The sequence below is a fragment of the Aptenodytes patagonicus genome, chromosome 1, assembly GCF_965638725.1.
Source record: "Aptenodytes patagonicus chromosome 1, bAptPat1.pri.cur, whole genome shotgun sequence".
Lineage (NCBI taxonomy): Eukaryota > Metazoa > Chordata > Aves > Sphenisciformes > Spheniscidae > Aptenodytes > Aptenodytes patagonicus.
In genome coordinates, this window is record NC_134949.1 from 180,553,488 (window position 1) to 180,577,460 (window position 23,973).

The following is a 23,973-nucleotide window of genomic DNA, read 5'->3' on the forward strand; positions in this document are numbered from 1 at the left end:
TGGGTAAGGAAGTGCTTAACATTTTTAAATAGTAACTGTGCTGACAACTGAGTCTCGCTCAGCTCGTATTACATTCTTACTTTGATAGAACTAAAAAAAACCCAAAACCAACCAAACAAAAAAACCCCCAAAAACCCACAAATGAAATAAAGACAACCTTGCATTAGTATATTAAAAAAAAAAATCCTAGGCTAAAAAAAAAATCAAATATAATGAAAGAATTGAAGAGGGACACATACGCATTTACACAAATAACTAGCCATGAAACAAGAAGATATGCACGTGACTGCAGGACACGGTATGTGAGGAATAAATCCATCTGGATAATCTTTATTGGAACACATGACATTACTGTACTATACCATTGAGCAATAACTTCTGCAGATTTACAGAAAGACTGAACTATAAGTCTCAGACATTAATCCACACTCCCATTTTCATTGGCAGAAAAGAAACCATCCATGCCAGTTCGTTTTTCCACATCACCTGACAACTAATCTCATTGCTGATCTGGCAAAGCATAAAGTTTGCAAGGTTTTGAACAGCAACCAGTAATTTTAACCAACCCTCTTCACACAAACTTCTAAACAATAAAATTTTAAGGAGCTTTTTCTTTGCAAAAAATAATCACCTGGAACCGAGAGTCTGGATATTTAAGAGGATTCTTGCCTCTCCTGTCCCAGATACTAGTAGTAATTACAGAAAAGGGTTTCACATTATGCCCGTGCATCATCTCAGTTGCAATAAAAAAACCAAAATACAAGTGAAAGTTGCAACCTCATTACCAGACAGGAAGACTATTTCTTAGTATAGCTTCTGGCAAGCCATGAGTAACAGAGGGTCTTTACCTTAACTCAGGTGACACAAGAATATTACACCTTGTACAAATAAAGAGTTTGGTATTTCTTAATGGCTTGACATTATTGTTGATGAGACAGAAAGAGTGCTATCGGTAAAGGTACAGTGAAAGGCAGCAAGCACACTCAGAAACGAGGTACGAGGAGAAAACAACTTTTCCTGCTGGGAAGGGAGCCTGACCAGGTGGGACAGGACAGCGGTCTGAGATGCCAATGGCCTGAGCGCGTATGACTTCCCACGAGGCAAGAAGGAGGACATACCACACGCAACTGCCAGGCAGCAGAGACAGGAGGAACAGAGGGAACACCTCTTCATCATCCTCACAGGGGAGGCGTTCCTCCTGCAGGACCTTCCCAGCACCAGAGGCATCGGAGCAATTAGACAAGTCTACAGAAGGCCAAGTGTGGCAGGGACAGAGATGCAACCTCCCAGCCAGTGTCAGAGACTGGTTTTGCTCTGACATAAGATGACAACTCTCATGTCCTTCTTAGCAACAGAAGCAGACCCACCCTTTCAATGGTACCTTCCTCTTATCTATTTTCCGCATACAAGGAAAATCAGGCATTTTCTTACGCCCAGCGGTACCTACATGTATCCTACCAGCGCGCTGTTCTCAGCCATCCCAGCCTGAAAAGCTGACTGTTTAAGCATCAGTTTATTTAATCTATTTTGGGTAGATAAAAAGCACACGCTAACGGTGGTGCAACACCAGAACGCAGCAATGCTGCCGAGGTGTCAAAATATACACTGCTTGAGGCACATGTTAATGTTATCCTGTACAACCTATCGCAGCTGGTTTAAGATGTGGGCCATTAGCCTCAGGTGATGGCGGCAAAATGAATTTGCTTAGGAATGTTAGGAAGCCAAAAATGAAATGCAATCTTTTATAAAAATCAGCATGTAAAAAAAAAAGTTTTCCCCCTTTGTGACAAGAAATGATTTACTTTTAATGCTGAGTCCAAGGTTAACAGAGGATAATGCGAAAGCAAGACATGAAACAGTATCCCTTTTCTGAGGCCTGGCATCCTACAAGTTCTGAAGAAATTTGCAATTCAGCTTGAATGTATGAAATAAGTAATTTCTATTAAATAATAATAATAAAAAAAGATCAGATGAAGTTCCTGATCAGACACAATTTCTCTCCTGACACACAAATGACTGTCTCTGGAAACCCTCTGAAGAGCAGCTTGCCCTCTGGGTAATCAAGTGATGCATAATTAACTTTTCAATGGAGAGAGTTATCTTCATATAACTTATTTCCTTCATTTCTTGGAATAAAAAACTTCCCTCCCATCCCTCCTCAAACTCCTAAACATGTCAAAATGTGCTAGCATAGTTAGGTTACCACTTCACAGCGTGCTCAGATACAGAAGTTCTGAGTTACTCTGTAAGCATTTTACACACACTCTGGGACTGTCATATGATACGTAACGTGTGGAAAATCAAACTTACATTGAAACAAATTAAAAGAGCACGGCTATACTGCTGGCAACTCTTTCAACTTTAACCCAGACTCCTTGTCCATAAGAAGTACTCAACAGTTAAATCTGGGGTTTTGAAAAACACTGATTAATCCATTGCCGAGTAGGTGTGATGTAAAACCCCCCTTGCCTTATGACGACTTCAAATTCCAGCCTTACTCTCAGCTTTCGGAGCCAGAAAGGGAACCAGTGGAGCTGAAAGGACCCCAAAAAACCCCAGTTACAGACCCACTGGATGAATTTCATGGCTGACCTCACCTAGGCACTGCGGTTAACGTAGGGACGAGTCAGACAACATACCTTGCACAACAGTTTGCTAACTCAACCTCTACGGGGTTTCAGCTTGTCGCTATTGACGCTGCTGAAGACCAGCTCCTGGCAGCCTCCAACCCTTCCCAGCTATACCCTTGGAGCAAACCTCCACCAAAGTAACTTTAGCAAGGGTTTTGTGGATAATTAAAGTGTGACAGAGGTTACCAACCCTCCAGCTTTCCGTATGACGTAGGAACCAGCGGGGAGAATACCAGCGCCCTGGAAAGGCACCAAGTCCCTAAACATCACATTAGTGAGAAATTATGTTTCGGGTGTGAGTCAAAAGATTGGAAAACACATTGCCATCTCAAGTATCAGACCTCGAAACGGTACGAACTTTCATTCTGAAAGCAGGCAGAGCGTATGTCAACATGCTACCACCCAATCCACCCAGAAGAGATTTCTTTCTAATTAAAGCAGTCGTGTGTCATTTCAGAGTATTTTTTTTTCCTTGTATTTACAGAAGGATTACTGCCTATTCCTCTTTGATAAAACTGGTAATTTAAGACAGGAATCCATTCTTAACATTTAACCTGACAGGTTTCCAGCAGAACTCACTAAAGCTTTTCTTTTTTTTTTTTTTTGAGACTCAACAATAAACTCACCCTTTGCACCAACACAGTAAAAACAGCTAATACTGTAACAAAGCAAGATGCCGCAAGACGATATTTTTCCACGACACATTTATCTTAAAACACCTGTTAAGCATCTACATATTAAAGCTCCACCTGAATCTCTCAGAAACTAGTAATAAAACTCATGTTAGGATACACAGCAGTCCTGAAATTTGAGAATCCACTAATTGTATTTCAGAACCAAACCACTGCTATTTCACAGGAAAACTCTCTTCTCTGTAAACATGACAATTACCCTTTGTGCAATTCAGTACTTGGTTTCTACTCACACGCTGACACACCCCCCCCCCCCCTTGACAGGAGATGTGACATTCGGTGACAAACACCCGATTAAAATGCAGAGTGGCAAGACCTGCGGTCCTTTAGGAACACCGTACCAGGTCCTCAGAGCCATTCAGGTAAGTATCAGAAGTACCACCTCAGCCTTTCAGATTCTACACCGGTAATGTCAAAGCATAAAGGGAAGTGATGCTTTCAATAGCATTTAACAGTTAATTTTGCTCGAAGTTTAAAATAACCTGAACAGCTTCCGTCTCATATATTAAACACTGTAAATATTCATTAACAATTAGTTTGCTTGTAAGGCATAATACTACTTCATTTTCTAAATTAAATTTGTGCAAATCTTATCTACCAGCCTTAACAGTGCTTAAGCCCTTACCACAGTATTCAGAACTGCTCGTACCAGATTAAAAGAAGAATTTTCCATAGGCAAACATTTAAAAAAAAAAAAAAGGACTGTGAAACAGCTTAAAAGGAGAAGGGGAGGGAAAAAACAAAACCACAAAACTCACTTGACTGTAACTCGATTGGACAAATCCTGAAGATCTCCTGGGTGAAAAAGCTGAGCTTCTTTCAGTCCAATATTTTCGCACGCTTTCAGAAAAACATTAATATTATCCTGCGAAGAGAAGTAGAAAGCAGTTGCTTAGTTAAAAGGACTAAGCAGGTTTTGCAAGATGATTAGTGTGAGCCTCTAAATGTCAAAGTCCAGCTCACGGAAATAATACTGAAAAAGCAATCTTCTGGATCATAAACACAGGTCGTTCCTCATGCACACAGACAGGCTGGTTTGCGATCTCGGTGACTGAGGGTACGTTAACGATTACCTGGCATAAGGCAGCGGCGAGCCAGTAGGCAGCAATCTCCACTTTGATGTCAGCTCTGCTCAGCAAACAAACGCCCTCTTCCTAGCTTTGCACGACAAGCCTCACCTCTTGCCTTTAAAAATAACTCCAGCTACTGACATTCACCACCCAGAAACTCTCGGCAGGGGAGGAAGAAGAGAAGGGACGCACTGTTTCTGTGCTCACAGACCGATGAGGGAATGCTGCACCTGGAGTCTCGGTTTGGTTGCTGAGCAAAGCTCCAGAGAGACAGAAACCAAATCGTATTCAGCTCTGCTGCTTCCTTACTTGGGGGGTTTTCTCTCCTTTGCGTTCCTCCCCTTCCTCTCCACCCCCCCACCCCCCCCAGCTCACACCAACATATTACAAAATGTAGGTGCAGTGTATTACAGCACCCACCCGCTGCACCTGCTGCAGATCAACCAATTAGCAAGAGCAAGGTTAAAAAAATATTAATAATAAATCCAATGATATAGAGAGAGATTATACAACTTGTGATCTCTTTCCACTTCATAAACAATAGGCAAGAAATTCCTTCTCGTTAAGGCGGAATGCTATCAACAACAAAAGAATGTGCCCTCTTGAGCACTTGCTCCCTTCAGCTGGAAGCCAAAGGGAAAGGTACACAAAGTTACTTAATTCATAAGCTACGCACAGCCCTGCCATTTGAAGGCTTTGTAAGTCAAGGTACTGGCATCAGAGTTTCACAGTATGGAAAAGCTCTGCTTCAGCAATTTAATACACTTTAAACTTTTTTTTTTTTTTTTACATATACTCACTGGATGTAATGATTATTCCATCATTTAAAATTTATTTTCAAAAAATCCACAAAGAAAACAGCAGCTGCTTCTAATACAGACTTTAAAAAGTAAAACAAATACTTTAAACAAAGTAAAGCAAAGCCAAGAATCCCCACAACCTTCTGTTTTGAAGGTCCCTAGGATTCTAGTATTTCTTATCAGTCTGTAAACATGGCTTCATTCAAGGAAAATATTTGAACAAGGTATTCCCCACGCAGGCTACGGGCTCCGCATTACCACATTCGAAAGATCCAAGTGTCTCACACGGTGAAGGCTATGTCCCAAATCCTAATGGGGGCTGTTCTGCTGGGGCAGGGGAGACAACATGACAACGATGATGGGGGACATGACACGGTGGTGGATGAGCGGAGGGGGCTGGGAAGGATAGAGGACAGGCAACCTCACCTCTGCCTCGGCACCAGCTCCTGCAGTACCCAAGGGGCTGCCTGCACAAGTGGCCAAGGTAGAGCTTCGTGCTGGGGATGCAGCCTCAGGAGGGGCATTTAGTCGTCCTTTCCATGCAATGTCTCTACAGGGAAAGCTGGTGAAATATGGCATTTTTAGTCTATTAATAATTGTCATATTAGCACCAAAACCTCAAGGACTTGAAAAGGCATCGTTTCTTCTGCATGCAAGAGACCACAGGTTAAAGTCCCATTGCAAGAAGGAGAGGAACTACTTGTTAAACACCACCACCACACATGCAACTATCAGGTCAGTATTTAGGGGTCTGGGGAGTCCAAGGAACAGGCAGGCAAGGCAAAGGAAGAAAGTGGCAGAGCAGAAGAAACAAGTAGTTACAAGGTAACGAACAGAACTGACACCAACACCGAGGCAGTATGTCCTGATGGGTCCGACCAGGCACCAAAACTCAGAGTAAACTCCCAAACCTATGGGTTACATCAACTGAACTGTGGAGAATGAGGACATTGTGCAGGTAAACAAGGAAGAAGACTCAGGGATTTAGAGAAATGGATGCTGCCTACACCCCGAGTGCAACGAAAACAAAGCAGAGGAGTTGCTCATCAGCAGCTGCTTGGCTGCACAACCACCAAACTGTTGGAGTACGAGAGAATTAGTTTTGAAGGTGTCACAGCAACTGAACCTATCAGACATCAACCTTCTGATAAATAACACTTACAGCCCCTGAGAACATCATCACTGACATGAGTCAAGACCTTCAGAAATGGGTCAGAGGCGGGGGAGATAACACAGGAGGCAGAACACAACTAGTCACAGCACTCACTGGTGTGCAGGATAAAACATGGTTCAAAATCTGCCTCCCCCCAGCTCCCAAGCCGGCGGTTTGATTACGCCTGCTATCTCACAGGTGACTGCCCCAACACCAGCTCTCCTCCGGTCAGGGCCTGGAATTCATCCCCAGAGCATCAAGAGAGGTTACCCAAAAGGCTGTTGCTCAGGTTTTGATATTGGCACAAAAAGGTATAATTTCAACAAATCAGCACTTCTAAATACTGTCCTTGCCAAGTTATTCTTGACCATCCCTAATCAAAGTAAATCACAGAAGTTACAGGTCTCAAAATAGCTAGCAGCAGTTTTAAACCCTACCAGAATAATGAACCTGAAAATGAATTTTAAATAGCACCACAGAAATAAGCAGAAAAAAAATGACAAGCTATCAACCTTGCAGTTAGATTTATCGTTAGAAACGTGAACACGAACTTTCTTCAGTGATTAATGCGCTCAAATATAGAAGCCATCACGCTATTCCTTTTACCAACATAACTGTACTTTAATAAGGCTAATGGTTGTTACCACTTCAGCTCCAAAGGGTATACTGCAATCTGAATCTCATCGTACTCCACAAAAAGGATTCTTTTTAAACATTCAGGATTCAAAAGCCTGCAGGAGCACAATGTACCAGGCCTCTCTCTTGGTGACCACAAGTCACCCAAGCAGCGTGCTTGAGAAAAAAAGGGTTTCATGCCTGTGTCCACACACGCCCTCTGCCACTGAGGTGTTCCCAATCTCTGTAAACGAGGGCAGGCTGTTTAAATTTCAGAAAGGTTCAAATTAGCAGAGTTGCAGAGAAAGAGGAGTATGAGGAGGAGAAGACAAGGGACCTATATAGTGAGAAGAACTGGAGAACTTGGTTCCGTTACACCAATAAAACGGAGCATGAGAGGCAATACTGCTGCCATCTACCAGCACAAGGGGAGCAACACCAGAAGGGGAGAGAAGAGCTGCCCAGTCCAAAAGCAAGGATCCACAGTCGGGCAGATCAAATACATTTAGGCAGAAAACATAAGGTTTCTGACTGTTAAAAAAGAAAGCTTCTGAACTGACTAACAGGGACAATGGGGACAAAATCAACTAGACGATTTTAATACAGAGCTTGATCAATGCATTTCTGTGAGCATCTGAAGTTGGAATTAGCATCACACAATTACAGGTCTTAAATCACAACAAAAATAAAGCCTGAAGCCTTAACCACAAAATTCAAGTACAATTCCCTTATGTTATTACTACTTCTAAGTGTTTTGGTGGGAGGAGGTACGGAGCTTGGAAGGAGTCTGGGGAAGGGACGGGTTCCCCCCCCCCCCCCCCCAGACTATTGCATGATGAAACAGCAGAGCATTTCAGATGCTCCCAGCATGACTTGAGATTCCCACACGCCCTACAGACTTACATTAAACGCACACCGCAGAATGCTGACTAGGTAGGGCGATTACCATTCAGCATTTCATTTTTGCCTCAAACTTCAAAGCAAACTGCACCCAAAAACTCCGCAAAGTTGTAACAGGGGAGAGATGGAGCCAGCAGTGGGAAGGAGGTCATCCACGAGCAGGCATTTTAATACCACCATTTGGAGGAATAGCAAACAATACCGCATGCTTTCAGGCATGCGCCTGCCTTTCTGGTCCCTACAGGGCATCACTAGCCACAAAACCTTCCCTCTGTCCAAGCATGCCCCTCTAACCAACATTAAGAAGGAGACAAGATGCCATGCCCATATTGAAAGTGAGATTGTGGTCCATGCCCTCCCTTCAATGTCCTAGCTGAGCAGGGCTGCCTTTCTCTCTCCTGCAACCTCATGGACATGAGGAGAGGAAAGAGCCGAGTCTTCCCTGTCCTTCCTCGCCACACCTCAGCGCTGCTTCTGCTCCTAGGCAAGGGGCAGGGCGGCTGCGCCAGGGCTCTGCAGCTCCAGCAGGTGAATGGGGTGGGAAGAGCCAGGCTGCCACTGCAGGGCTTGTTCCCATCGCTATCCTTCAGAGCACAAAGAAGAAAGAAGCCAGTCACTGTACGGGATAACATGAGAAGGTGGACACCTTCCTTTAAAAAACAATTAAACCAAGTAATGGAAAAATTGGGGCATCACAACTGGCAGTGGTGCTGTGTTTGCACCTGTCATCAGCTTCTAACGTATGTCACCATGGCAAGAACTTGAGACAAAGTTCATGCAGCACTATGAAAAGGAAGACAGCCATATAGCACCGATGAGGTGGTGGTGGTAGGGAAGTATATAGGTTCCTCAACACCTAAAAAAAAACAGGGAAGAAAGAAAGAGCACTTCTAAAACAGAAAAAAACCCATAGCATGAGCAACAGGGAAATGAGGGAAAAGATAAAAGAAGAGATGCAAAAAAGGATCAAGAAAGAGTTGACCTTAAGTAAAAAGAAAAAAAACCCCAACCTGAGAAGGGACATACAGTGTGTAAAATACAAAAAGAATTTTAAAAATCTCTAAAGTGAAAGAGCACGAAGTGAACGGTAATTAAGAAGCGAGGTCTCTATATAAGAATGTGTAAATACCATCTTATTTTGACTACTTATGTGCAACACAACATCACACTAAATTCGGCTTGTATATTTGAGCTGCAATTTAATTAAAAAAATAAACCCCTCATTATCATGATTATCTGGGTGGGGCAGGAATATTAATTTAAACAAGTGTGTAAATACATTTGCTTTCTTTAGGGTGCAGTCATGCTGTGTGGTAAGCCTGTCTTCTCCCTAGTTAACTGTTTCTCTGAGGCCCTACACATGCACCAAAACACAGCAAGATCTCGTAGGCATACAAGTCATAGCACATCTTTCAATTCACTTGGCATCTGGGAGAAAAACAATTTAATTAACATGGTGTTTTTCTGTTTTTCCTGGCTGCGTCGGCCAATAGATGAAGACAGTCCTCCAGGTTGTCTCCCACTCTTATGCAAATACCCACCATTTCAGTTAGAGCCCTTCGTTCTACTGCTAGTCAAGCTATGTTTTGGATTTTTTTTGTTGGGGATTTTAGGGGTTTTTTTTTCAGAGTATGAAGGGGAAGGATGGGAACGGAATTTCACAATGGCACCCTATGCTTGCAGGACCGTGAAGCATATTTGCATGGAAGTATTACAGCATCATCCAGACCATGACTTGGTGCCAGAAGTTGTTTTCAATTTCCAGGCTCCCAAAAAAAAAAAAAAAAAAAAAAGAAAAAAACCCCCACTCGGTACCTACAGTGCCTAGCAACAAAAACTTTTGACATTTTAGGAAGACCGAGGCATTTTTTTGGCTGCAGAATTCTGAAAATAATTTGAATAGATCATATTTAACAGGCATGTTTCTTAGTACTACATTTATGAAGACATTTGGAGTCATCTTGAAAGCTTACACTGTGCCTCCTTCAGCTCTGGATTCACAACAAACCCTCCTTAATGGCACCCGCATTCCCTTAAGTAATGGCCTATTTCCATTACAAAAAGAGGTATTTTTTTAAAGTAGAAAGTGTTTTTCATAGACGCAGCATTACACTGACCACTAACGCTGGCTCAAATCAGTTTAATACAGAATTTAGAGCTGCATTTTGCAGCAGCATCACTGCACAGCTCCGTGTTGTTTATATTTGGAGGTGGGGTAAAGGAAGAAACCTACAGCAGGAGCTCGTTGAACAGGTCGGGTAACTTGCTCTTCCTCGGAGGTATGTTTCGGCTATTAGCGCTGGCTGCGGGTGCTGGGTGGGGGCAGAAGGGGCCGGGGGGAAGAGCAGGGAACAGGGCTGAACCAACCTTGTGGTCTGACCACAGGCCTGGGAGCCAGGAACTCCCAATTACCACCTTGGCCTTGCACGCTGGGATGCTCAGTGCCCGTCACCCACTCGTCCCGTCTGTAGACTGCGATCCCAGCTCCTACAGCTCTCCATATTTCTCTGAAGGCTGCTAACGGGTTTGACCTTGAACCGAAAGGAGGAGGAGTGGGTGGAGTAGCTAAGCTACTTTTTTCCTCCCTTTTTGGGCCCAAAACTAAAAATAATAATTAAAACAATCATCCTGCAGGCATAATTTGACTTAGAGTAACCTCAAGGCTTCTGTTCGGTAAATTATCCCACCTATAACAGCATGCACGGAGCACTGTATTGGCCAAAGATCAGAAGCTGTGCTAATTGCTTTGCCACTCCCCTCCGTGTGCCCTTCGTTGTTTTTCCACATTGTGTAAAATAATAAATTACTGTGATCCTTGACACAAGGATTCCCTGCCCCAGCTCTACGCACGATTACAGACACCAACTCTTCCAACAATTCCCTTCCAGCCCTCCTCTCAAAAAGCAGGTGCTCCTGCTGCCAGAACGCAGGAATGAAACTTTCTCCATAAACTCTCCTGTTACCTTGGTGCTCCCGGTATCAATAACTGTAAATCACAGCCAGGAAGAGGAACGTTCCTCTTTGCCGTTGCACTTCACAGGTCTCACCAGAGTTCAACCATTACAGAAACCATGTTCTGAAGCAGCCTTAGACAAGAAGCATTTTGGTTTTGGACAAAAAGGCCCGTCCATTCCCAAACCCAACTCCATCTGGGATGACAGCAGCCGGTCACAGACCTCTGTAAGAGCAAGGTGTGTGTTGAAGGCTCTTCCCCAGAGTCTGTTCCTCAGCTCCTGACACTGCCCACTGCCATGTGTAACGGCCAGCAGAAGACCTCTCTGCCCAGCTCACCTCATTGCCTGCAAGCTGAGCTCCACAGTTTCTTTCCAACAGGAATAACGGGATTAAGGAAAACACACAACAGAAATTAATGGGGTTTTTTTGAAGCAGGACTTCTCAGGTGGCAGCTTTCAAGGTGCTTGACACAGGAAGGGATCAACTGTCCCCAGTGACTCAAAATCTCTCCCAGGCCCACGTCTCTTACCGTGCTACAGCGTTAACCTTCGCGATGGCATTACAGTCACGTATTAACAGCAACAACGTGTACCAAATGAGCCTTTTATTGATAAGAAAGAGTGAATATCAGCTTGTAAACCGCAGGTGTGTTTCTGGGATGTCACTGCTACCAAATAAGGCCAGCTAGAAAGGAGAAGGGCAAAAGTTCAGCACACGGGCACCCTGGGCAGACATGCCTTCTTAATCGAGAGAGCTCTCTGCACTTCACGGCTTCATCCCATTTTGGATGAGACAAAGGGAATGTAGCTCACCCACTCGCAGGCATTCTTACTGTAAAGAAAGTATAGGCTCGGAAAGCCAGATTGGAATAACCATCCCGGGCTATTTCTGTGTTTAGACAAGCCTGAACTTTCCCACCAGTTACATGCATTCCAGTCAAAGTCAAGGGGGGAAAAAAAAAAAATAATAATAAGAAAAAAAAAAAAAAATCAGGTGATGTGCTTTTCACCCCAAACGGTTTATACAAAACAGACTTTACAAGCGAAGTGTGTAAAATACACCAGTGCCAAGTCACCCCACTACACAGAACTGGAATGGCAGTAATCCACTTAAAAGTGAAACTCCCCTGAAGCCTAATGAGTAATAAAAGAAGTAAAGACCTCTTGTTCTTGAAACACTGAAAGTTTTGGCAGAGCTTGCTTACCCCTGCCCCCCTTTTTTCTATTTGTATACATAAGTTTTTCTGTTTTGCTCACACAGGATAACAATGATAGAGATTAAATTCAGCCCCTCTGTACACAGGGCTTGAAACACAGCAAGTTGCCTCAGATCCTCAATTCACATAGTCCCTGATTTTTAGACTATGATTTAGTACTTCATTCTTCTTAGAAGAGAATTTGGACGTTTCCTTTAACTTTGCTTCCTTCAGCAGCCACACATCTTTTGCTTCTCAATAGGAGTAGCATCCTACTACCCTATTTAACTCTTTCTGCCCTACGTGGGCTCGTCCCACGGCATAGAGAAGCTCCCCCTGCACGCCCGGATCAACGAGTGGGTTCGGAGACAATCTGCCTTAGTGCCAGGCTTCCTCGTGTCTCCCTCCATCCTCACGCCCCGCAGAAAGCAAGCTCGGTCACCGCAGCTGCAGCGTCTCGGCACCCTGCATTTGGTGTTGGCATCGTATTTAATAGATCTTTTACATTTATCACCGGAGGAAGGTGATTCAGCACAGGCACATGGGCGCGGAGGTGTTCAGACAGGCGTTAAAAGATGTGGTATGAGGATGTTGTACCAAACAGAAGGATGAGTAGCATAGCTGTACGGCTCCAGCACTGATACTGCAGCAAAAGCTATCACCGCTGCAATTAACATCTACTTTCTTTGGAAATTGCCATGAATTTTAAGCACCGCACATCAATAAGCATTTGACAAGCCAAAGAGAAAAGCACTGTAGTGTCCAGCTTATGAAGATTTAACATAGATAAACACCGACTGCCGCAAGAAATCTCAAAACCACGCTTCCTTGGCAAAGGCAGGAGAAATCAGATTATAAATGTCACAAGTATGATTTAAGGTGTGTACCTTTTCTACGTGGTTGACATTTTTTTTTTCCAGTTAGGAAGGAACATTTCTTTACAAACACAGAGAGTCATCAACTATTTAAGGAAATAAAAATAGCATACAAATGACAGAGTATACCACAGACTACAGCTGACTGAGTTGATAAATGGAAATTTTTTGCAGTTTGTTTGGCAACTGTATTTATGTATTTTGTTAACTGTTGGCAAGTTGAGGCAAAAAGGCTCATACTTTTTCAGAGCTTTGGTTTAGAGTAGGAAGAGGAATGAAAAATTTCCACATTAGAAAGTTCTTGCTGCCAATCATATTGCTTTACAGTTATTTTACTAAGACTTTTTCAATTAATTAATTAGCATTTTGACATCTCATGCCAGTAACACGCTGGAAGCATCAGTTTGGAAGACATGATCTCATTTAAAGCATCCCCAAAATACTACTTTTGATTCATGGAGATCAACCAACAGGCACAGCACTTACTGTCCCCTGACTAGGTATCAGAGAGAGCAGTTGAACCACCATTTCTTAGAGTTTGCACCCATATAATTTCTCCCCACTTATGTCTCCCAGATACATTTCACTTCACCATCACCCAAAACCCATCAAGTTCAATCCAGCGGCTGGGTTTCATTCTGCCTGATCGAAGTCTTGAGCAGCTACTAAAAATGTCACAAAGAGTTTGCATCAACCTCCCCTTTCCCCACACCCTACATTTCAAAGTGTTTAGGCAGCAACAGAAAACAATTAAAGGAAATTCAGAGCTAAGGCTGAAATGTACCATATGTTTTCAAGCAGAAGGGCACAAAACATCAGTAAGCCACTGCCGAGATTACATACTCTCACTATCAGGCATTGAAAGACTACAGAACAATGTCATCTCTATTAATAACCATACTTCCTTTCTAGCACACAACCCTCTTTTCTTAATTGTCTAGCAGAGGTATTTCCATAGAAGCCACATTCCTCTTTCCCATAAGACAGCAGAAGGAGTACCAGAAGTGATTTATAGTTCCACATACATTCCTATCAGGTCTTGCATCACCCCTGACATTTGTTAATTTATGGTTTTGGGTTCTCAGAACTCAGGTCAGACTTTTTTTTTTTTTGGTTCGCAATATAGACTGAGAGAATTGGACTGAGAGTCAAAATTTCACCCCTATCCTATTCTGACTTACTGATTGACCTGAGGAAAGCCACTAAAACTCCCTCTGCCCACGCTCTGCTATCTTCAGGTGTAGAACTGAAACCGTGGTGAAGACCTCTTTGCGAAGTACTCTGAGATCTAACATTTAAAAACTTTTTATGTAAGAGGTAAGACTTTTCTTAAATTCTTAAGTATAACGATCAGGTTTCTAAAATGCTTCATAAATTTACAGAGACAAAAAAAAAAGTCATAACCTTCAATTTTTTTTTTTTTTTTTTTTTTTTTTTTTTTTTTTAATTTTCATGCCCCAGTTTGTGTGCCCATCATTCTCCCAAACTTGAAGCAATATCTGCTTAGGAGTCTGAAGTAATGGCAACTGAAACTTCTGAATTTTGCAACGAAAACACACATGCTAATTTCCAATTGCATTTTTTGTAGCACTGACAAAAATATCACAAAAATTCTTTAAGTAAGAAATTTAACATGTTGTTTGATGGTTACATTTGAAATACCATGCTGTGGTATTTCCTTCACTTCCCAGGTGAAGAGATATTTTCTCAGACTAATATAAATTCTTTTATGTCCAGGAAACTTGTTTGAGCACTTCAGCTGGACCACTGATCAAAGAAAAAAGTTTCCCCTCCCATGTAATTGTACTTGTCAGAACAAAACTAGATACTTAAGGTGTATCCTAGTCACCTGTTTGGTAACAGTCAGGTAGAAGTCCTCATCTGGTTTAAGCACTTTAAAAATCTGAAGATGTTACTGCACTTATTGAAAACAATGCAGTAAACATACCACTACACATTAAAATGCTTTTCGGTATTTAATAAGACTATATCATTTGCCAGAGCAGACTGGATTCAACCTAAGCATAACAACAGGCTGAAATATCTAGAGGGAAAAAAAAAAAAAAAAAAGGCAAAAAGCATGGAGAACATACTGCCTCAAACTGCTCGTTTGGTTTGGGGGGGGGGGGGGCTGGTTTGTTTTGGTGTTTGGGGTTTTTTTGTTTTTAAGTATAGTAAAATATGATTATTAAAGTTACACTGTCCTTCCTGGCAATTACCATTTCTTTATTGAAAAAAATCTCTTGCTTCCCACAGGAAAAAGGAAAATAACACTTATTGGAAATTTCATTACCTGCAGCATAGAAAGGATATTGAACAAAAAGAGGTAGATAACTATGACTATAAAGAGGAACCTGACCTCATTTTGGCCGTCTGAAATGTTCCTGAGCCTGCATTAAACGTATAGGCTGCCTTATAAAGGAGAACACAGGTTGGATGAAGGGCACGAGTTCTGTCAGACCGCATCCACTTTCACTTTCTCTCCCTTCCTCTTCAGTTTTAGACGTATATAGAAGTTAAGACTAAAAGTCACAAGAAACGCTAATTGCTCTTGAAAAACAAAAATCTCTACTAACGCAAGCAAAGATTATGCCAAGTAACTAGAAGTTTCTTAAAACACTTGTCTTCTGAATTCCCCAACAACTTCCTGAGCATATTCATCAGGAAAACGGGCGATGATGCCTCTTTAACTTCGTTTACACGTTGAAATTATCAACTTTTCAGAAAAAGACGTGTATCTTCTTGTGCCTTGCCTTATGAAAAGCAATACTAACCAGCTTCCAGGTTTCCAATTTACAGTCCGAAGACAAATCAAAATCCCAAGATCCAGATCAGCCATGAGGGAGAGGGAGGGCAATGGAGGCAGGGCTCGAGGCAGAGCCCACAGCCGCCGCGTTAGCCGTGATGTATTCTGGGCCTCCTCAAAAAGGTGACTTAAACCTTCAGAAGAAAAAGCAACGCTCCACATCACTCAGTATTACTCCCTCATCACTGCAAAAAGAAGCATCAGACAAGCAAAAAAAGAAGAGCACGTCGAATGGTTATCAGCTCATTAGTCGGCTCTCAACCAAAATTTATGAGGCTATTTCTTATGAATGTTTTTGGACGCTGTTAGTTGCTCCACAACCAGCAAGGCCATCCGGGTCTGAGCCTTTATTTTTTGGTGTTTGGTAGCAAAGCAAACAACAGTAGCTTTTATGTAACTTAGTTCATGTATTTGTGTGTTTGCCCTTCCTCATTTGCCATGAAGAAAGGAGAAGTTCTCTTATACTCATTTTCTCATACCAGACAAGCTACTATTAATATTACTAATGTAGCTCATAGTAGTCCAATTCACAGAGCAGGAGTTTAATATTTAAAAATTCAAATTATTTAAAAAAAATACAAAATGCAAGAAGAAAGCAAGCATGGACCAATATAAACGCCATACTAAACACAAGGAGGTGAACAGCAGGAAAAAACAGTCAGGATTTTCAGCATGAAGGAATGAACTTTGGAAGTAGACTTGCTTTGCAAAAAAGGATTCTTTTTTAAATTGAAATAAAACCTCTGATATTAATATTATCACCATTTTTTTTAAATTTAATTGGAAAACATAACTAATTTGATTCTAAGTAATCTAGAGAAGGAACTTTGTAGCCAAGTCCTAAATAAAACATACAACTGAAATAATCTTCACTTTGCAAATATGGATTTTACCCGAAAAATTGTTTTAAAAGTGTCCTATCATAAAGTAAAAATGTCATCTGCATGCCATTCCCCTGCAACACAAAAACAAAACAAACCAAACCAAACCCTGTCAAGAAAACTTTCCCACAGAAAAGGAACTTCTGGCCAGCTCTACTTGATGACAAGAGATAAGAAAGTACCAGGGCGGATCCATGGTTTGCAAAGTGTTAGGCACAAAGGCTCAGAAAAATGTTTTTTAATGGCAGCATTTTTTATCTTCTCCACCCCTGTCTTTATCTCCCCTTTCATTTTGGTATAGCTTTCTTTCATATTTCTCCCTTCTTACCTTTATTATTCCCTACTTTCCTAGTGTAGGAGGTACATGCTGATGATCTCTGTAATAATGTGGCTCTCCCTCACTGTTTGAGGTGGTTGTCTTGGTGTAAGTGGAATTAATACCTTCTGATACATTAAATAAGTAAATTATAGAAGGTAGTGGTGTTATATTAGATTGCATTAAAGAGAGAATGATGTTTGAGTAGCACTTGTCAGAAGGGCATGTTGGGCCTTGGTGAACCAGGAAAATAAGCGTTCGGAAAATCCTGCCTGGAAAACCATCAAGACACTCTTCACCTTCAAGGAAACCTAATCCCCGCTAGAAAAAAAAATCCCACTCTACAGTATTTCAGATGCACATGTTCAAACCTGGGATCGCCTAGAGATGTGCAGTTTTATTCTCTCGTGTGAAAGGGAAACAAAAGTTCACCAAAAATCCCTCTGCCAAAGCTGAAGAACTTCACGAAGATGACATTTGGTGCTAATATTCATCTCTCAGTGCTCATTCAGCACTTGCATTGAGAGAGTCAGAGTTAGCAACATCTCTACTCGTTTGAAATGAAGGAACAACTTAAAAAAAGGCGCTAATGGCATTTCATTTACAGTTCTAAAAACCCAATAGCTTTCTACTCTGCCCTGTGGTTTGACCACAGCCCTCACACCTCCGATGTGATGATACGCTTCCCAACCACAGAGCAAAGCATTGCACTTCCACCTTACTCACAGGAGCTGCAAGGAAGGCTAGATGGTCTTGAGCAAGCAAATCCGTATGTTGCAAGGCAAGGTTCCCATTAGCTACCATTCTCCAAAGGAGGTATTGACTGTAACTCTGAATTTGCTTCACCACCTGGTCTCAGCTGGAAGCTTACTTTAACTAAAATTTTGCCTTGCTACAAAGCATAGTTATTTATCCTGAGCAACGAATTATCCTGACAGATACATCAAGATTGCATATACTATACAAAACTCATTCATCTTCCAACTGTCTCATGAGGTCTTATGACTTCCATCCGGGTCCATGACGCGTTCATCCAAGTGAGCTGGAAACGTCCCCAGGCTTCTGGGGAACAACGGTGCTGCAGCCAGAGATGCGCCTCAAAATGCTCCGCAGAGTCTTGTTGAAAAATACGTTGTCAGACCACAAAGTCTGACAAGTGGGTGATTATATCCAAACCATCTCACATGCTGGGATTCAAGCTGAAAAGCCCATATTTATTAAGAACCAGGTTTTCTTTGGGTTTGCTTTTGCTAAGCATTCATTTTATTTCCACCACCCCCACCCCTCAAGAACTCTAAGCAGAATCATTTTGCAGGATCTGAACCTAGCAAGATTTATCAATTTGAGTAATTTTCTTTAAATCCCATCTCTGTTTCACGTAAGTATGGACCAGAAAAAGTGGATTTTTAAGGCAGACTGCACTTTCACTACCGTGCATAATGAAACCCCAGCTTCCACAATCCTCTGACCTTTTGGTCACCCTTACCATGTCCCCCAGAAATGCCAGAGGGCTTCAGGAACTGCTGCTCCGTGCCGGTTTGCTTGCCTGCTCTGCTGTACTGGGGAAAATATATGCATTGCTCTTTACACAAACTGTGTATTTTTGACAGTTTGAAAGATAAGCAGAAATTAAATTTTCATTTTCTAGAAACTGTTTTAGTGCAGAGGTTTTAAATAAACGGAATTTTAAAAAAATGGACAAAATTAAAGCAAAACAAACAACAGCCACATCCCAGCTAACTCCCTTTGGGAAACCTACGGGAACATCACCATCTCTGAAACCTGCCGTGCGCTCTTAAAAATCAACCTGCAGCAAGTGGCATCTTTCTGTGACCACCGCTGGAGTTGGTCCTTTGCACCTTGCAGATGGCACACCTCATTCCTCAGGAAACCACCTCAAGAGCTGCATGGACGCTTCTTCGGTCACTCGTCTTTGACCACCGCTTCCCTGCAACAGCTCTGGTGCCTTACCCCCAGTGAAGCAGTTCAGTTTTCCAAAGCGGAACATAAATGAATAAACAAACATGGCTAAGATGATAGTTAGATCTCACCCAAACCACGGGAGGCACGTGCCTCAGAAGAGAAATGGAGCAGCGGGGCTGCAGTGCAAGCTGCTAGATGAAGATCAAGTTATGGCCGGGTCCAACTCTCCCTCCCAAATAGTTTTAACAAACCCTTCCACACAAGCTGCAGCCCAGCATTCCTGCACCATGCCAAACTGGGGATAAGTTTAATCAGTTTTTTTTAAGTTTTTTAAGGCATCAATTCAGCATTTTTTGTTAACTGAATGCCAAGTTTCATTTCAGTATTTCATCATCAAAACACATATATTTATTTATCCATTCCATCGTGATTATACCTGAACCACTGTGATCCACACCCAAAATCACTAGACAGCAGTATAATTAAACTAAAGGTGAAAGCTAAGGCTTATTTTCAGTTGCCTAAAATGTGGTTGGAATTTAGGCAATCCTGCTAATATAAAGCCCCTATTAGATTTTATGAGAATTAAGGTGTCACAAAAGCAAATATGACATAACAAATTAATAATGCATTTACTTCATTTAAAAAAAGGCACCTCAGTTCCCTAATTCAGTACAAAAAAAATGTATAGCACACAATATTCCATATAAAACCTTTTCCATGGGTTAAAACATCAGCTCTCTCAATGACTATCTTGAAGTGGTATTTTAACAACAATATCACCGGATGATCTTGGTTTACAAAATTCGTTCACCTTTCCTCCCCTCTCCTTTATTTTTGAAGACTTGTAGGAGCTAGAAACAACTTGAAGGAACAATAATATACTACAAGATATAAACTACACACCTAATGAATACTCTGAATTTTTGCATCTGGAAACAAACCAAAAAAATTCATGTGAAAACAAGAGTTCTTACAGTTATGATTCAAGACGACACTTAAGTCACCACAAAAACAAAATCTCGCCTATTGTTTTCTGGTTTGGATCAACTGGCTACTTCAGAGCCCATTTAGGCAATCAAACTGCTGATAGAATAACTGTGCTGTCGTCCCCAGAATGATTTTGGTTTAATTTGAATTATTTTTTGGATCCCTCATGGGAAAAGAATGTGCAGCACTCGTTATTCACAAGCCTAATACCCTGAGCTTTTCTGGGACAAAGGCAACTAATACTTTCTACATTCATTTGATGTGGAAATGCACGTTCTCAGCTTGTGCAATAATACATGACAAGTTAACCCAACCTTATGACCTCTGGCCAAGTTAACTACACTTCTTCCCTAATGAAATACACTGTTGACCAGCAAAAGCAGATGCTTTGTTGGCTCATCCCATTAAAACATATAAATGCAAGTATCTAGAGATGTTTTGCATTCTACTCCTATTAAGAAATCAGGTAGCTTTCCCTAATGTTGAGATTGCATGTTCACCATAAAGTGGGATCTTTCACTTGCTACAGGAATCATGCATATGCCCCTGTTCACCTTGGGTCTTTTAAGATGAGACCAATAGTTCTGGTGACAGGACTAAGTGGCCTAGATACCCTAGTGACATGAATAGCCAACAAGGCTTTCGTAGGAAAAAATTATGAAGAAAAAATTATTTGAATTCATTTACCCACAGAAAGGTTTCTGATGCTAAATGGCTACAAAATTTATCCTACAGTCTCTGACCAGCAAATTTGCCAGGCAGCATACGGGAAATCTTTTAAATTTCCTGTGTAAATGATTACATATATCTCCCCCCTTTCCCCCTGACAACATGATTTACAGCCAAAACATTGGCAAATCCCTCAACTGAAGCCTGAAGAGAGATCTTTCCATCATCAGAGTTATTTTAATGCAATCTAAGCTTTGCTGTGGGTGGGGAGAAGCAGATTCTAAAAATACTCGTATTACACAGAGCATTTCCAAGTCTGCCCCTTCCCTAATAGAGGGACATCTGAAATGGCTTGTGAATATAAAATAGGATGGTGGCCTTTAAATAAAAACAAGTAACACCATATAGGTTTGTGCACAGGAGTTGTCAGTGCTTGATATATCTTGGGATGATGAAGCTTCATGCAGTGACAAGCTGATTAAAGTTACAGGTCCAAATCACAGAACAGGTAACCTTTGCGGTCTAAGGCAACGTATAAATGGTACTATTTTAAACAAAAACAGAAATGGAACTAAAATCTTGAAAACTTAGTAGGTTTTTGTAGCAAGACCGTGTAAGAACAATACGCAAGAGAACGCTCATTAAAAACAAACAGAATTTGGCGTCATACCCCAGATATTAGATTTGATGTCATTACTTACCAAGCCAGCTATTGGAGTTGACAGACGATTGATCTTCTTAATGATGCCAGGTTTGATCTTGTTAATCAAACTAAAAAGAAGTCATATGATTTTCTGTTACATAATCAACTTTATTTAAGCATGAGCATCAATGCTTATTAAGACATACTTTGCATAGAGTCCTAACTTATATGACTTGAACCAAGTAAATTTGAACTTATTAACGCCCCCTAATTTTTTTTTTAAATCAGTTTTCCAAGAAGCGACAAGCAACAACAGATTGTAGAAGCAAAAGTGGGACAAGTCACAAACACACACAAAAAGGGATTTCTGAGAATGGCAAAGTCAGAAAGAAGAAAAGAAAATGCTTGGGTAGGCGTAGGCAAAAATGGATCTGTGTTTCTACTGCATGGGTGGTGATGTTAATCAGGCTCAAATTTCCCATTTAAAGTTTTTCTTCACATAAAAGTTCTGATGCAGATGATGTCGAAAATATATCAGAATATTAATTTTCAGAGTTCAGTGTGAAAGCACTGATATTGCTGTAAGTGTAAGAAATCAACTCAGTTTTCATAATGCTATCAAGCCCATCATGATGTGTGCAACAATCATTTTTGACACATATAATTTACACGCGCAAGTCATTTTCAGTCTCAGCCAGAAGAGATTGCACCTCATATCACTCTTACTTTATATAAAATTCATAATTAAACTGAGAAGATAGGGCAGACTAACGCATCACTCTTGAATACACAAGCCCAAATGCACACCTTGTCCTGCAGTGAGGATGAAGAACAGGATTCCTTGTACCTTCATACCCAGGTTTTCAGTCACGGAGGCAGGGAAATACTGTGGTTCACTGACTTATATGCTAGACCACAGGATCAACAGAGAACGGGGACCTCAGGACACCCTGCAGACTTCATCTGCCTATATAGCTTTGAGAATTTTGGGCTTGCTCCTTCTTCTTGTTGCTGCTTGTCTGGCCAGTCCCTTTACCCCAGAAAACATCAGTAAGGTTTTGTGATCTGCCCCCGTCAATGCAGAGTCAGGACCTGAAGTTTAAAACTCTATGTGGGAAAAGGCATTTTTTGCTCAAGCTGCAAATTTATTTGGAAAAGAAACAAAAAGAACAGAGTTTACCTATACACACTGGTATGGAAGATAGATTTCTAAGTGCCTGCAGAAGAAATGATGGCTGCAGGTCCTGAGATTTTTCAACTGCATGAAGTTATTTAGTAAACAAAACACGTGATGACTTTTCCACAAAAAAAAAAGTGATACATTGAGCCCTAATTTATTTATTTATTTATTTACCCACATTTTTATTTGCTTTATTGTACTTCAGAACACGAAGTAACATGCGATTGGGAAAACTTTAGTGACTTCCTTCCTCTAATGTATACACAGGAGATACGGTATAATGTAACAGGCTTCATTTTGTCAACCACTGATCAGGAGTTAAGATGCACACTCGGTCATTAAGTGGGCCAAACAAACCAACTGGACTGCTATAGCAATACAGGGTGCAAATGCAGGTCTTATCTGCTATAGTTTAAGTCAAATATACCATCTCCAGAAATAATACAACTGTGGACATTAAACTAGCCATGTCACAGGTGAACCAAGGAAATGGGCAATGTCATGTCTACTTTGCCTCCACTATTTAAGATCTTGCGCTCTATTGACTTTGGTGAAAACTGGACATCTGAAAAGCTTTCCCCATCTTGCTCTTTTCTGTTTCCACAGAATTTCTATGAAAATCACTTCTCCTTGTACATCAAGTATGTCAAGTTTAAAATTATGACACAGGAGGACAACTATATGATTTAGTGCAACATAATGAGGCATCTTTTGCTTTAAAGAAAGCTGCATGCCTCCTAAGGCAAGATGCTCAGCTGAAGAAATTACAGGATGTTTTTCTTGCATATGGCTATTAATTACAGATAAATTTAACTGATTTGAATTTGGCAGATGGAGGCTTATATTCCTTTGCCAAATAAGCGTCAACAATGAAGATATCAGAGGATTAGAATGTATCAGTTCACTGCCAATTTTTAAATGAACTATTTAAAAGTTACAGCTGAATACAATACATACATCCCACTACACATATACCTGAAGAAATACCTTCTTATTAAAAGTATAAACTATTTTCATTACCACATTCAGTCTAGTTAACATTTGATTACGTAAGTAATGAAAATACAGTGTCCACCTCTACAACATTCAATCTTCAAATTGAATCAACTCCCTCGTATCACAAAGGTAACTGCAGAAGCAACTAGCAAGATAGACTGGATGGGCAAAGGGCCCAAAGAGAAAAATAGAGGCAAGGACAGAAAACACAGTAATATTCACAGAAGGGAAAAATGTGGGAACGTTGCCTTTTTGCATTTGCTTTGATATCTTTGATAGTTTAAAAACAAAAAAATTAGAGAACTGAACCTTTATAAATATTTTCTGAAAGTTAGCTTGGCTGAAATGATTTAAGAATGTCTCTGAGATATATTTGAGATTTTTTTTTAAATGTCCCAGGTAGTCAGCCAATGAGATTTCTCTCTTACTGGCATTCTAATGACATTTACACCTGCCGTTCCTTAAACTACTAAGGGATTAGCACAGCTTCCAGTCCTGGAAACCTGTTCCAGTAAGTACAGAACCAATTACAGATATGTGGAAGAGACCTGACAAGTGGACATTTTACACCTCTGACTCAGCCTAGCAACGAAACCAGGCAAGTCCCATTATTGCCAAGCCTATAATAGATAAGCACAAGGAAGCTTTTTTGAGAAAGCACTCCAGAAAAAGCTGAGGTCAGAG

The 23,973-nt window shown here is 41.1% G+C and overlaps 1 protein-coding gene across 17 annotated transcripts in view; it reads right to left on the reverse strand.

The window, feature by feature from the left end:
- The window catches only part of LMO7 (LIM domain 7), a 133,679-nt gene that overhangs the window by 71,182 nt on the left and 38,524 nt on the right, over window positions 1-23,973 (reverse strand). For 15 of the 17 annotated variants that reach the window (XM_076362674.1, XM_076362668.1, XM_076362652.1 and 12 more), the window contains exons 3-4: window positions 21,172-21,241; window positions 4,081-4,187 (exon numbers count right to left, since the gene is read on the reverse strand). In XM_076362674.1, the coding sequence (XP_076218789.1) occupies window positions 4,081-4,187; window positions 21,172-21,241 (177 nt within the window). Of the gene's footprint in view, window positions 1-4,080; window positions 4,188-4,395; window positions 4,477-4,584; window positions 4,681-21,171; window positions 21,242-23,973 lie in introns of those variants that run through there. The other 2 variants (XM_076362715.1, XM_076362723.1) reach the window with 2 other exon arrangements.